The 14,537-nt window shown below is 42.2% G+C and overlaps 1 protein-coding gene across 1 annotated transcript; it reads right to left on the bottom strand.

The window, feature by feature from the left end:
* Positions 1-3,029: 3,029 nt before the first annotated feature.
* SLC6A11 (solute carrier family 6 (neurotransmitter transporter), member 11) lies at positions 3,030-13,056 on the bottom strand. The gene is made up of 6 exons (XM_014951663.1): positions 12,937-13,056; positions 11,424-11,561; positions 9,478-9,580; positions 8,887-8,987; positions 7,277-7,447; positions 3,030-5,262 (listed from the first exon to the last, which is right to left on the bottom strand). Exons 1-6 carry the CDS (start codon positions 13,006-13,008, stop codon positions 5,110-5,112), a joined length of 738 nt encoding a protein of 245 aa, XP_014807149.1. The 5' UTR covers positions 13,009-13,056; the 3' UTR covers positions 3,030-5,109.
* Positions 13,057-14,537: the final 1,481 nt, after the last annotated feature.

The following is a 14,537-nucleotide window of genomic DNA, read 5'->3' as shown; positions in this document are numbered from 1 at the left end:
AGCTCTCAGAGAGTAAAGGTTAATAAAGATGAAGGATTTGATCATTTTAAAGCTACAGTATGTAAGGAAAGGGCTGTGTAACTCTTCCCTCAAATTCTCACTTCAAATCAGCACCCAAATCTTGGTCCCTTTTGCAGTGTGACATTGTAGTGAATAGTTTATATTTTATGAGTAGCTTTGGAAAGGGGAGCTGGAAACTGCCTTGTGAGCACTCACCCCGTAGTGATCACACAGATGTGGGGAGCCTGAGCAGTCGTGCATGGTGCCTTCTCACCTTTGCACGCTTCCTCCAAACCTTTCTTTAAGAGAATCTCAGCAAACTTTCTCCTTTTTATGTCTGCCTCTGTGCAAATTTTCACATCTTCTTCCAGCCAAATGTTCAAGTGTGTAATTCACCAGGGCATTTTTGATCTCGTAAAAAAAAAAAAGGTATTTTTAGAAATCTTCACTAGACTTGCTGCTGCACCATGAATGACCAAGTTCATGGGGAGTCACTATGGCCAAATCTGAGGCCAAATTTCCCAACAGATTTCAGATTTACTCAATATTTAGCTGCAAGGTGGGGCCAAGGCCCTTGTCCTGCTGCCCGGCCAGATCCTGGGAATGCCATGGGCTGCTGCAGTGCAAGGAAATCAACCCCGGGCAGAGGGTGCACATCATTCCTGTGGGCTCTTTGGGGCTGGATAGAGTAGCTGGTTCAGACAGAGAGGAACTGAAAGGCTTTGTCAAAATCCATAGCACGTTTTCCTTATTATAGCCATGCTTCATTAATCAAGATGAAAAAGAGCCTTTAAGACCAGAGCTTTGTTTCCTGTGCGGCAGGCTACTATCTAATTATTATAGCCATGCTTCATTAATCAAGATGAGAAAGAGCCTTTAAGACCAGAGTTCGTTTCCTGTGCAGCAGGCTACTATCTAACAGGGTGCCTCAGGGGAGGGCATCGGAATTTTTCATCAGCTTGTCATGTGCTAAAGCAAGTGTTTTTCCCTGTACGTGGGCAGTGACATAAGAAAAAAGAGTATAAAAGCATAAAACTGTAGCACAGCAGCTCATCAAAGGGACAGAGCGTTGGCTTGTGACTGAGGCCATGGTTAGAAGGTTATTTTAACCCAGAATAATGTATATAGCATCAGGAAGATGGAATTCACCATCTTCACCGCCTTCAGTGGTAGCAGCTGCATGGGCAGGCAATAAACTGGAGCTACTGGGAACTCACCAAAGGCTTTTGCTGGGTGAAATTCAGCCAGAGCTGTCCCCACGGTGGCTCCCACCAGTGACACAAACACGGCCACAGTGAAACACGGCCAGAAGTGGGGGGAGATGGAGGGGTCAGGGCTGGGGGGAAGGAGGCAGCACATCTGCACTTTTCCGTGGCAATAGGTTTATGTTCAGTGACATGAAATTGTGAGATCAGGAAACTTCCCTTTGTTCCAGCCACAGATTTACCAGGTAAGCTCAAAGAAGTTGCCAAATCTTCTCTTGGTCTCAAGTCCCCCATTTAAAATCAGGGGACGTATATCTGCCCTAACAGGGTAGTTGTGATTATTTCATTTGTCGTATAAAATACACTGATATAAACTAAAATACACAGAATGGGTTTTGCCCATTTCCTTTAATTTTTGAAAACAAGTAAGTAGACGAAATCTTGTGCCCTTCAAAACCAAACAGAATCCTTCTTTGTGTAAAATGTTACATAAACTTTAGTGGTTGTTCATTTTTATTGCATTATTTTTAATAATACTGCAGATGATTCAGAAAAGGGCAATATTGTTTCTACCGCATAAAAAAAAAAAATCATCACAATATAGTAGGTTTTTGCATTTTTTCCCCTTCATATTGTTTCAAAAAACCAAAACTAAACCACAAATACTATTAGGAAATTTACCCTCCCACATCCCTCCCCGCAAAAGATATATATTTTTTTTTAAAAATCAGTAAAGTGTTAAACAAGTCAGATATTAAACGCACACATTTACAAGCACAGCACATTAGTAATACTGTATGATACTTCTGACCATGCCAAACCCTATGTATGTGTATAAAGCTACGGGTGAAATGGTTGATAGCAGCAGAGCAGGAAGCATGTTCCGTGTGTAGTTCCCATGGAGATATTTGGATGAGTACAACAGTCCGAAGTACCAGGACAAGCTAAAATGCACAAGCTGATTTTTTTTTCTGCTACAGCAGTGTGTGTCATGACTCGAAGGGCAATCGTGACTTGGCTGGGATTCTCATGTCATGTCTAATGGACGGCCAGTTGAGTGGTGGTGGTGGGTCCACCTCTTGGCACTCTTCACTGTAAACATCCATGGAGTCCCGAGAGCTGAAGATAACCTCAGTGAAATTAAGTGCACCCTAACAGTGCATCCACATCTGCACACCCTTCACTGATAAAATGTGTCGACATTTACTCTGGGAGGGATCATAATCCATCCCAAGGCCCATACGTGGCTTTGGGACCTTAGCTCTGCAACGCTGGTGGGTGGAGAGAAAGACCAGAAAGGGACGCTGGATTAGAAGTATTTATGACTCATTAGAACTTCCAAAAACGTTCTGGTTTTGGAGTGGGCATTTTTTCAATGTCAATATGTAGCTTTCAGTTGCTTCGTTGTATTTTCTGTAATTATACAACTCAACCTGTGGTTTCAATTCTGGGAGCATTTCTCTTCCAGAAGCATCAGTTTCCAATAGGACAGTGATTTCCACTGGTAACCTCCAGTTCTGGATGCCCAGCTGAAGGCTCCCATTCACGAGATGATGGTTCTCTACCTTCATAAAGGCAAGGACTTAAAGTACTTCAAGTAGGATTGCAGTAGAGAAGTTTTCTCTTAGACTTCCACCGTACCACAAAAAAAACCCAAAAAACAAGTAAGATGAAGTAAAATGAAACAAAACTGTTAGATTTAATGATGTGACTTGAAAGGCAAGGACTTAAAGTACTTCAAGTAGGATTGCAGTAGAGAAGTTTTCTCTTAGACTTCCACCGTACCACAAAAAAAACCCAAAAAACAAGTAAGATGAAGTAAAATGAAACAAAACTGTTAGATTTAATGATGTGACTTGAGACAAAGGGATTCTACAAAAATGCTTTTTTAAGAGGTAACCATAAAATCTCAAAGAAATGGTGACTGCACGTGCAGTTCTATGTAATATTAAGATATAGTTAGTGACTCCTAGGGAAATGTTCTCCTCTGTAGAAGGCCAGCAGCCACTTCTGTTTCTAATAACTCCAGGTGCTGGTGTCTGAGCTTTGGTGATTTTGGATTGCAGAGAAGACAGCAGATTTTATGACATTTCTTCAGAGCTGTCCTAGGCTGTTGCTTGTCTCTCCCCATCAAATACTGTGCAGTGCAGTACAACGTTCCTCCACGGGTTTCTTGTACAACCGTTAAATAAAAAACACAGGACAGGAACAAAAATAATTGCCCAGTACAAATAACAGGGTGTGGAATATTGGCCGAAGAAAAAAATCAAACCAAGAGATAGTCTAGAGAATGGGGCGAGCATTGGCACACCTCAGAGGAACAATCCAGTTGGATTCACAGACAAAATCTGTCTTCCATCAGAGGGAGTCAGGTCATACAATGGACACATGAAAAGGCTTGATCTCACAGACCCAATAATGCTCCTTTTGTGGAACAGAGAAGTCACAACATCCTTGTCTCAATTCAAATTATCTCCTGGAGTTCTTGTAGAGATTGATCTCCCTAAGGAAGCGGTGGATTCCCCAACATTGGACACTTCTAAGATTCAGCTGGACAGGGGGCTGGGCCACCTCCTCTAGACTGGACTTGTGCCAAAGCTGATCCTTGAGGTCCCTTCCAACCTGGTGTTCTATGATGCAGTGATTTAAGGACCAATTACTCCAGCCTTCCACCAGATAAACTCCCATTCTGACTTCAGTACAACCCTTGATACCATTCAGGGTAGAGCAACCAGAGTCTAATCTGAAAGTATCTAGAAATACCCTGACGATGAGAAAAGCTCTATATTGTCATTACAGGATCCTTGGTTTCTTCTTTGGGCAATTAATAGATGTACAGACAGACAGACTTGGCAAATAGATAGAGGCAAAGAGAGAGGCCGAGCTGTGCAGAGCTCTAAACCTGGTCTTTTTTTCCTCAGAACATCTCCACTGACATAAAGTAACCATGATCTCCTGTTGTACAAGCGCAGACAAACACGCATCACTTCAGGGGTTGGGAAGTGTCAACTGAAACAAAGTACTGGCCACCCAGACACTAAAGAAAATGAAACAGCTTTAGAGGTCTCCTGAAGCAGTACGTGTCTTATAGAGACCATTAACTTACAAGAGCAGCAAAATTCACAGCTCATAAGAAACGTTCTCTATCCAGTCTCCAGAAAACAGTGACTCAGAAGTGGGCCCATTCCACCACGGATTAGACCTCTTGAAGCAAGCGGAGGGTGGAGGGAAGGCGATGAGAGCAGCTGAGGGGGTGCTTCCTCTTGGCTTCACAACATTTCTGAAAAAGAGCTTTTTCAGGTGCAAAACTCAGTCTTGCAGCTGCCCTGGCCTCGGGAAGGGCAAAGCTCCCGGCCCCAGCCGGGAAGGGCTCCCTCGGATCTCAGGAGACGTTGGATACAGCCCACATTCAGAGAGCAACACCCAACAGCAGTTACCCCTCATCCCCCCCAGCCCCTCACAACTGCTTCCAGTTTAACCAAAAGGACATTCCGGTCCCCTTTATATACATACATTAAAAGCTGAAATGGTCCGAAATGCTTACATATTAGTATGCGTAGATCTATACAACGTTACACCTGCCAGAAATCAAAGTAGAAAAGTTTTACAGCACATTATACAGGTCCCTCTAATTTCTAAAAAAACCAAAAAAAACCATTTACTGAAATCACCATATTACAAGAAGTCATCACTAACATACCATATAATACTATTTCTTTTTCTTTTACATAATCATTACTTATATAGTAATTTAAAAAATCACTTTTAAACAAGTATACAATTTTCACTTTAAAATTAACTGGTTAATAAAATTCTGTGCAAAACAAGCCAGCCTCTATAATTAAGTGAATTTATTTATTTATTTATACAAAAAAAAAAAATAAAACAAAATATCATAGTTCTTTCAGAAATGCGTCTCCTTTTCTGTAATGGTTGAAATGGCGCCGTCTCCTTTCAGTTTGGCATCGCAGTCATTTATTGCTGCAATGTAGGCTCCTCCTCCCAGCTTCCCTCTCATTTTCAGGTCAGAGCTCGGTGTAATCAACTTCCTGAATTTCTAGAAAATTCAAGAAAATGGAAATCATTATCTTTTCCTTGGTCACAGACAGATTGACTGGGAAACCCTCTCCTCTTGTCTGCTCCTCATGTCCCTGTTACAGACACATCCGTGGAACCGCCCCTCACGCAGTTCTGCACAAATCACAGCTGGCCAAAGGCTGGAGAATGAAGGCAAAGACAAAGTGAATTTTCATCCTGGTTTAGAGCAACATTTCCTTCTGTGAAGAAATTCAGCGTGACGCTCTGGATAAGGCCTGTCATGTGGGTACATTTTGTTTCCATGGTACAGTCCAAGAATGCCAAAAAAACCCCAAAACATGAGTGTGCTGAAGCTTTATGAAGCTTCAATAAAGAACACATGAAAAATATTTGTGTTCAGCTGAGAGCTTTCCCTTTTAGAGCAATAACATCAGTAACAATGTTGCTGCTTACAGCTTGGGGAGCAGAGATGTTGCAGGAAGTGGCTTCCTGAGAAGCTTTCAACTGTAATTAAAAATCCCCTCTCCTTGCTCACGTACAGAAAAGATACTGACCGGTCTGCAGCGCCTCAGGCCACAAGGCAACGCAAACCAAGAGTCTCTAAACAAAGTCTGTTTGCTTCCAGGGACATGGCAAGGCTCATGCATTAAGGAAGCTTTTAATGCTAAGAGTTGGGCAAAACTTCCTTTTTTGATGTGCAAAGAAAACCGCATTACGGACAATTCATTTTTTGTTTATATACCCACAGCAAGGATTTTTTAGGTATCTTCAGGCCATATTTAATCATCTCACTGGAGTAATTTCAATATGGGCCGTCATCAGGCAGCACAATAAGCTGCACGTTACCTTCTCCAGTCAAAAAGGCAGGAACTCTTACACTGAGATATCCTCACTTCATTCAGAAGCGATGGCTTTGGTAATGAGCAGAGAATAATTTTGGAAGTGTGAGTTTACACTGTGAGACAGATCCTTCAAACGTGCTAGAGAAGTGAACGAGCCCCAGGCATCCCAGAAACAGAAATTCTTGTTCTTCACGTCAGCGTTATCCTTAGTGAAGAGCAGAAAGACTGAGAAATCATGGAAGGGACCAAATAAAGTCCCTTCCATGTATGTATTGAGATAGAGGGAGGTGATATTGGGATCCCTACTTTTACTGACTATTGTCTAAGGAACTCCAGATGACAGAGCCAGGCTTTTCTGGGAATATGTGAAATCTCAAACAGCTGAATAAGATTTGTATCTTTGTTTCTTCCATTATAGCCACCTTCACTGTCTTTCTTTGGAGAAAAGGTCTTATATTTAATAATCTCAACCTCGGGCTAGACCTGAGATAACCTGACAGCAAATGTTAGTAAATTGCACTGAATATTTCCTTTTGCCTCTATTTCTCATTTAGAGAACTGTAATCAGGAGAACTGTCCAGAAGACATATGTGAGTGTTTACTATCCAGTTCCTGGAGGAAAATCCTGGCAGCACAAAGATTAGTTACCAAATCATGGAGAGAAGGCAGCTGACCTCAATGAATGGCTGCTACAAACCTTCTTGAGGAATTTAGCTGATGTTACAGACATTTTAAGCGACAAAGTGAGCAGGAACAGAGCACTTTAAAGTCTTGCTTAGTTTACCACAGCCTGAAGGCAGTGAAGGCAAAAAAAAGAAAAAGGCAAACAAATTCAGAAGAAGCTTTACCTAGGGAAATGGTTGAGTCACCATCCCTGGAGGTATTTGAAAGACATGTAGATATGGTGCTGAGGGCCATAATTTAGTGGTGAATTTGGCAGTGTTAGGTTTATGGTTAGACTCGATGATCTTAGAAGTCTTTTCCAACCTAAGCAATTCTATGATTCTAAGAAAACAGAAAATTCAGATGCCTCTTTCTACCAGTGAGTGAGAGGCCTGACCCAAGCTGCCATGGGAACAAGTACATAGCATTGCTTTTTTGATTAAACTGTGCTCAGTCCCACACAGGTGAGGTTTCACACTCCCTTCCCAGGTCTTTTTTCAGTATCATTAATCTGAAAATACATCTTACCTCTATGAAAGTGCCTTCTGTCTTCCACAGCTTAATGCAGATCCACAAAGGGATGCAGATCATGGAAGAGAGCGCCATCATCCACCCTATGCCATAGCCCCAGTCAGGGTATATATATACATTGTTGTATTTCAAAGGCTTGTATTTCACCAGGAAAAAGATGAAGATTCCCTGAAATAAGCGGAGAAACATATTAGCAGCATTTGAAAAACCGCTTAAAAAACCACTTGTTAGATATAACAAGAAACTGATTGACTGTCTGGGCAAGGCCAGTCTCCCTAAAGATGGAAACAGAGGCAAGCTTTGCAGTCAGAAGAAAAAAAACAACCAGCAATATCTTCTTTTATGTACAGCTTAAATAACATGTCTCAGTAGCTTCCACAGAAACGAACAACCTTTCAAGTTTAAATCCTATTTACCTCTTGATGACAATAAAACCTGCACTTTGATGGCAAACAGCACCTGGGCAGGGAAGATTAAGTTTTGCTACCGTGAACCAGCTGTGATTAAGTAACACAAGCTGTGTTCTCTCCAACCTGTCACGATGAAAAAGGAAAGCCAACATTTTCAAAGTTGCCTTAATCCACTGTCAGTATCTGCAGTTCTGCAGGCCAGCTCTTTCATCCTCACAAAAGCTCAAATACATCTGTCTTAATTGGACAGGTGTCTAATCAAGCAGTTTGGAACCACTTAAATTTATGAAATATAGAAAAGTTACTATGTACTTTTCTCTGAGGTGGTGAAAAGAGTGTACAGGAGCAAGTGATATTAAGCTCATTTCAGAGTTGGTTAAAATGAGAAATTTTCCCAAATTCATTTGTTCATTTAGGACCCTGTTAAGCTCATTTCAGAGTTGGTTAAAATGAGTCAGAAATGTTCCCAAATTTGCAAAAACCTGGCAGAGCTCAAGGGAACCTGGATCTCCAGGTGCCCCAACATCCGTGGGTTTGCAGTTGCTGTAATTTACATATTGGAGAACTGGAAGATTTTAGTACCTAATCCTCAAGCACTTGTGGATCAAATTTATGGAGAATCTGGTTGTGTTCCCTTTGTGACTTTGCCCCCGTGATGTAGCCACAGCAGACTGGCAGAGCTGACACCAGTACTGCCAGCTCCTGCTGAGGCATGTTCCTTCCCATTCTTCATGCATGTGAGATGTGCTCCTGGCCAATTCTACTACCTTTATGAGAAGAAAAAAAAAATCCTGTCTTTTTTGAAAAATGTCTACTTGCCCAAAGAGAGGGAAGGAAACAGGAGGCTGGAGCAGGAAGGAAACCAGCACGAGTCTGGAGGAGCCCGAGCCACACTGGGTAGACATGCGCTGTACTTGCTGTGCAGCGAAAAAAGCCCCTGTTGTATTGGCAAATGTTCATTTAGTGCCCTAAGTTTATTTTTTTTGCTATTATTGTATATGCTAAGATTCCGCACAATTCACAGAAAGTTTCGCAATTTTTACAGATCCTACAGTGTTTTTTAATTCAAACATATGCTACAAATCCATTAGTGTTTTTCTCAACCGTTGTGAAATATCAGCAGCAGGAAAGTTCTAAAAATATGTACAGAAACCCCTCTTTGTGTCTAAAACAAGCTGTTGGATATTCTGTACTTACTGCGCAAATACCTGGAGTTAAGACCATCCAGCACCATTTAATCAAGGAGAGTGGTTTGTACCCAATCATATCTTCAATGTTCTCATAGAAGCGATTGCTCCCTGCCCAAAAAAAACCAAGATGACAAGCAGATGTAGAACATACATGTAAGATTCACGTGTCATCTGAAGTTCATATGTTGTTTTCCTGAGTGAAATTGTCAGTCCCTTGTGTGCAAAAAACTCTTGAGGATGTAACCATGAACAAACCCAGCCCACGGTGGTTTTCTCAACGCTGCTGATGGACAGAAGGGAACATGCCCTGCAGAGACGCTTTGTGAGAGGAGGGCTTACTGCCACTCTTACTTTCTAAGGCAACTAAGGACCTCCTCGGTGAAGGAAGGTGGAGGTCAGACCTGACAAGGACCAAGGGGATAAAAAAAATAATCTATTGCACTTTCTTAGAGTGGAAAAAAAGGCATTCCTGACTTTCAGTAGGGCACAGGAGTGTGGAGGACCCCACTCCGTAAGGATACAAGGCTTTCACGTTGCTTTTATACAAATAGAAAGCTTTTATAAAAATTCAGAACCACATCAATTTTCAGCAACTCACCATAAACCCAGCCTATGCAGACACATTCAAATATGGCAACAAAAAGAAGGCACATGCCACTAGCTGCATAAGAGTCAAATAACTGAAAGACGTACATCCCACCCTGAAAGACAAAAACAGGAAAAAAAATATTGTGTTGGCCCCAGTAGGAATATTTCATAGCAAATACAGCTTTAATTACACAGTCAATCTGTTGGCTCCCTGGCAGTCTTCCTGCTAAAGTTGGTTCCTTCTTGAACAAAGAAGATTTCATTTTTCAGTGATTTGTTATTGCGGAAGAGGAAAGTTGGTTCCTTCTTGAACAAAGAAGATTCATTTTTCAGTGATTTGTTATTGTGGAAGTGTTTTTTTCTTCCACAGCACTTGAGATTATTCCCTGTGCCAGCTGAATACTGTGCATTTGCTTTAAGGTAGTAAATCCTGGAGCAGAGAGAACTACATTTGCCTGGTTCCCAAAACAGTGTCCTAAGTTATCACAGGATCCCCACACAGGGCGCTAGGTTTTTTCTTCCACAGCACTTGAGATTATTCCCTGTGCCAGCTGAATACTGTGCATTTGCTTTAAGGTAGTAAATCCTGGAGCAGAGAGAACTACATTTGCCTTGTTCCCAAAACAGTGTCCTAAGTTACCACGGGATCCCCACACAGGGCGCTGTCGGTGATCTGTCCCTTCCTGCATTCAGTGCTGCCCCAATACCAGCCTGTATGGAAAAGGTGAATGTGTTCAACAGAGACATCCTCGCTTATTGTTTGACTATGACTCAACTGTATCAATCATCACATTTGTCAAAGACATAATTCTTCTCTTTTCATGTATCTTCCTCTTGCTTACAGCAGTCAGAACTGGGCAGAGAACTGACGGGCCTTTGCCTCAAGACAAGATGAGCAGAAAACCTATGAAGTCCAATTAATAACGTTCTGGATAACCCGACTAGCACAGAGTCTAAGGGCTGTGGAGCTCTGGAGGGAATTGAAGTGACCCCAGCTGAGTTCAGGAGGCCCTGAGAGGCTGCTTCCCTGGGAAACCCTGCCCGAGACGCTGCACAACAGAGACACGTTGTGGCCCTTCACGGTTAATACAGCCAGGCTTCCCCAGACAAACGCCTCAGACATTTAATTCTACAGCTCCTCAGCCATGGAACTTTTTTCTTTGCCTCGCTCCCTGGTACAGGGAGGCTCCAGTGGCCCAGCAAGCAGAAGACTACAGGAGGAGAGCGTGGGCTCTGCCCCTCGTCTACCTGTTTTGAGAGGGTCACGTGAAGGCGAGGAAGCCTGTCGATACCCTAAAGCCAGCAGTGAGGCTAAACTCCTGCCACGTACCAAAGGATGGATCCCAGAGTCCCTCCCCAAGCTGGGTATCACACACAGCAGTGCCAGAAATGTTCTATCATGAGCTGATGGGATGGACTGACGCCCTCGGTGTTTGTGGTTTAGAACATCCCAAAGCAAACACCTTGGTTTGATGGAAATGTCTTTGGGTTTTTTCACACTTACTGAAGCAATTTCTGCTCTGAGATTGGCTGTATTGATCGACCTGGCCCGGTGGTACAAAAATCACAGATGTTTTACTTTTCTATTTTCACTTTTCTTCATCTTCTTTATTGATCTGTTCATCCACAACGTAGTTGTTCTCAGACGGGTCTGCCCAGTGTCAATAAGCAGAAAGCACCATCAAGTGTGTCTCGTTGACTCGTGCAAAGCAGATGGAATCTCCTTGGCTACGTAACTTTGATTAAAATATTTCCCAAACTCTCCTGAAAAACTGAGGGTACGTTTCCCATTTCAGATGTTACACAGTAGCTGAGAACAGTCTCTCAAGTAATTTGTCGTCATATTCCTCCCAGTGAAATCTGTCTATGGCAAACGTTCTTGCATTTTATCTGTTATGATTACAAACAGAAGCCCGTTTCCTTCTTTTGGCAGCAGCAGAAGAAAGCACATCTTACCTCCGTTAACATGATGAGGCCGATGAAGTATGACACAATGGAAAGGCCGAGAATCAACAGTTCTCTTCTGTAGCCCCTTCGGAAAACCTTTGGGTACATGTCTACGACAGCTGTCACCAGGCTCTCAACACACACAAACTAGAACAAACGACAGGAAAGTACAAATGAATTATGTGTCTCATCTGCTGTTGGGATGTGGATTTGCTACCAAACACTTCAAATATCCTTATATCCACAGAGACTGCCTGATCCCTGAGGACACTGTAAGCGGGAGCGCAAACTGAGAGGAACATCGTTTCAAGAATTAAGAAATTCAAAGCTCTGGATTTCCAGTCCACCACCAAATTCAAATAGTTGAATCCACTAATACTATCTCACAATGCATTTGCCCTGAAGCAGATGGATTACACCCAAATTAAGTCTTTCAAACGTGGCTCGAATGGGACTTAAATAACGTACAAACCGTTCACAGGAGCGCAGCAGGATTTCACTCCGAGCACCCTGCGCTTCCCCCACTCGAAGGAGTGACTCGCAGTGCTGTGCACCTTCAAGCACTGCTACACAAACTGCACGGGTTTTGGAGATGTTCTCTCCATTCTACAGGAGAGAGAAGTTCCACAAAGCTATTACGTCCCCTAGCCAGGACATCTAATGAAGGAGGGAAGGAACGTTCTTATTAACTTAAAATATCAGCAGAAAGCAAGAGGCCTGAGGGCTCTGGAGCAAGGTATCTAAAATAGGCACCAAAATTAATGCCCAAAAGTAGACAATATAAAGCCTACTTCATCGGAACAGTCAAGAAGATAATTCAAGAATCACTCATTTTAAAAAAGACTTATAAAAAATTGTTAGATTGGGAAAAGGAGCAGTTATTAAAACATTAAGTGCAATGATTGGAAATGTCATGCAAAATAAGCACTGAAGAGCTTTGTTCTGCAGTGTACAATCATAAACCCTCTGAACCAAATCAGGCGGAGAGCTGAGCTGCATGCTAACAATGCCACCTGCTTTACGTGTCTCATCAAGCAGCTCTCACAGTTCCTCAGGTCACACAGGAAGGACAACCCCTACGCCCTCACTTGGCTGCCGTGCACAACTAGGCATTTCTTGCTATGGTGTCTTGAAGTGTAAACACACTGTAGGAGCTTATATTATCACTATTGGATATTCAGTTTCAAAATTCACTGCAAAGTGCTTTAAAAACAGGAAAAGACAACACACTGGTATTTTAATGAACTGTGAATTTTAATCACCCATACTTAAGTTCAAACTGATTTCCGTGTTAATAATGAAAGCTTTAGTCAGGCTGAATCCGTGTTCACAGTAAATCATAAAGGAATCTCCACTATCACGTAACTAACATTTAAAATAAGGAGCTTAAATCGATGGTTTTAAGCAAGGAATCAAGTTAGGGTTCATTCTTTCATCAGGTTAGATGCTGTTGACATCAAGGATGCTGATATACACATGCTCAGGAATCTGACAAAATACTTCAATAGTGTGTGTTTCATACCTGACTATCTAATCCAAGGAATATGAGCATCATGAAGAACAGAGTTGCCCACAGAGGAGAGAGAGGCATCATGGTAACAGCTTTAGGGTAAGCAATGAATGCGAGTCCCGGTCCTGGAAAGGAGGAAAAGAGAGGAAATATTTGTTCTTGTGTCTGGGTCTGGCTGTGATGGAGTTAACTCTCGTCAGAACGTCATAAATGGTGCTAAAGACAAGACAAATATTTGTTCTTGTGTCTGGGTCTGGCTGCGATGGAGTTAACTCTCGTCAGAACGTATAATTGGTGCTAAAGACAAGATTGAAAAACCTTGACAAACTCTCTATCTCTAATAGTCCAAATGTTTGGTGATGAGGCTAATCAGTAAGGAATCACATCAGCTCTGCCTACATCCTGTCCAAATGTGTGAAGGTCAAGGCTTCTGTTAAGACCTCACTGTACTTCATGTTCTCCTTCTTCTTCGTGCAGATGTACAGCAAGACTCACATACCTGAATAAGTAATAGCTTGTGGGCCTGTGGTTGCCTTAGATAACTTATTAACATATTCTGCAAGCTTTTATTTCCCCCCGTAAGACAGGAGTGTATCTGACATTTTGCAGGAGAACACAGTCAATGGTCAGAGCTGCACCTTGGGAGCCATACATGGTGCTAGCCAAATGTCTACTGCTTTGTTCAGAATCAGCTCTGCACTTCTGAGTCCTGCTGCTGGCACACAACATCAATTCATTGACTGCTTATTTACAGAAATCTTTAAAATAGAGGGTTTTTGGAACAGCTGAAATACCATCTCACCTTGCTCGTATTTTGCTGCTCTTATTTACCTGTGCCCATTTTTCAGCTGCTGCAAACTCTCATGCAATAACAGCTTTTATTGAAGTTAGCCAGCCTTTACAGCCAGGACACAAAGGCAGTATCACCAGGCTGAGAAAGGACACCCCTGAGCTCCTGCTGCAAGGACTTCAGTGAAGAACTGCCAACACACTGCTGCTTCTCCATTTACATGCAGTATTTGCAAGCTCCTATAATTTCCAGAATTGCTGTAGTCTTTTAACCTTTTTCTGTAGAGCTTCTATAATAGTACAAGCCAGTTGTCTTGGGGACTTTAGGAAAAGAGAAATATTTTCCCTGACAGTATCAGTGAAGCTCTACTTGCTTTGCAGTTTTCCTGCCAACCTTGGCTATCTTCACGAGAGTCATTTCTCCTTCTCAACAGCTCAGCATTCTATCGCTTTTCTTTCTGGGCAGTGCTCCTGTTCTCCTTGTTCTGTTGAGTTTTAAGTGATGCTTAAAGATGTTACATCCGCAAAGACATTAAAGAGCAGTTAACTTTCATTAGATGGCCAGCTCCAAGTGATGGTCATAAATGTTAGGTGTTAATTTCTCACAGAGCTGGGCCTTTGTGCCTTTCTGAACTCAAGCGAAGAATTTTTAAACTTAATGAACCAGTGTCTCAATGTACATCCCTAGGAGAACAACTTTGTGAGATTAGGAGATGGCATTAGCCATCTGACTGTTAGAATTCTGTATTTGGACAGTATACATTAAGCAAGACTGCAGAGGACTTCCAGATTTCTCCTACACAGCTGGTTTCTCATTACTTTAA

This window comes from Calidris pugnax, unplaced genomic scaffold (genome assembly GCF_001431845.1).
Source record: "Calidris pugnax isolate Ruff unplaced genomic scaffold, ASM143184v1 scaffold201, whole genome shotgun sequence".
NCBI lineage: Eukaryota > Metazoa > Chordata > Aves > Charadriiformes > Scolopacidae > Calidris > Calidris pugnax.
The sequence above is the reverse complement of the archived record's forward strand: the minus strand, read 5'-3'. Positions and strand labels throughout refer to the sequence as shown.

Excerpts from the sequence above, each read along its gene's own strand:
- SLC6A11 (XM_014951663.1), bottom strand. The coding sequence starts at position 13,008 with ATGATGCCTCTCTCTCCTCTGTGGGCAACTCTGTTCTTCATGATGCTC. Across the intron at positions 11,562-12,936 it reads TCCTTGGATTAGATAGTCAG|TTTGTGTGTGTTGAGAGCCT; the intron begins GTATGAAACACA and ends CGTTTGTTCTAG. Across the intron at positions 5,263-7,276 it reads CAGAAGGCACTTTCATAGAG|AAATTCAGGAAGTTGATTAC; the intron begins GTAAGATGTATT and ends TGAATTTTCTAG.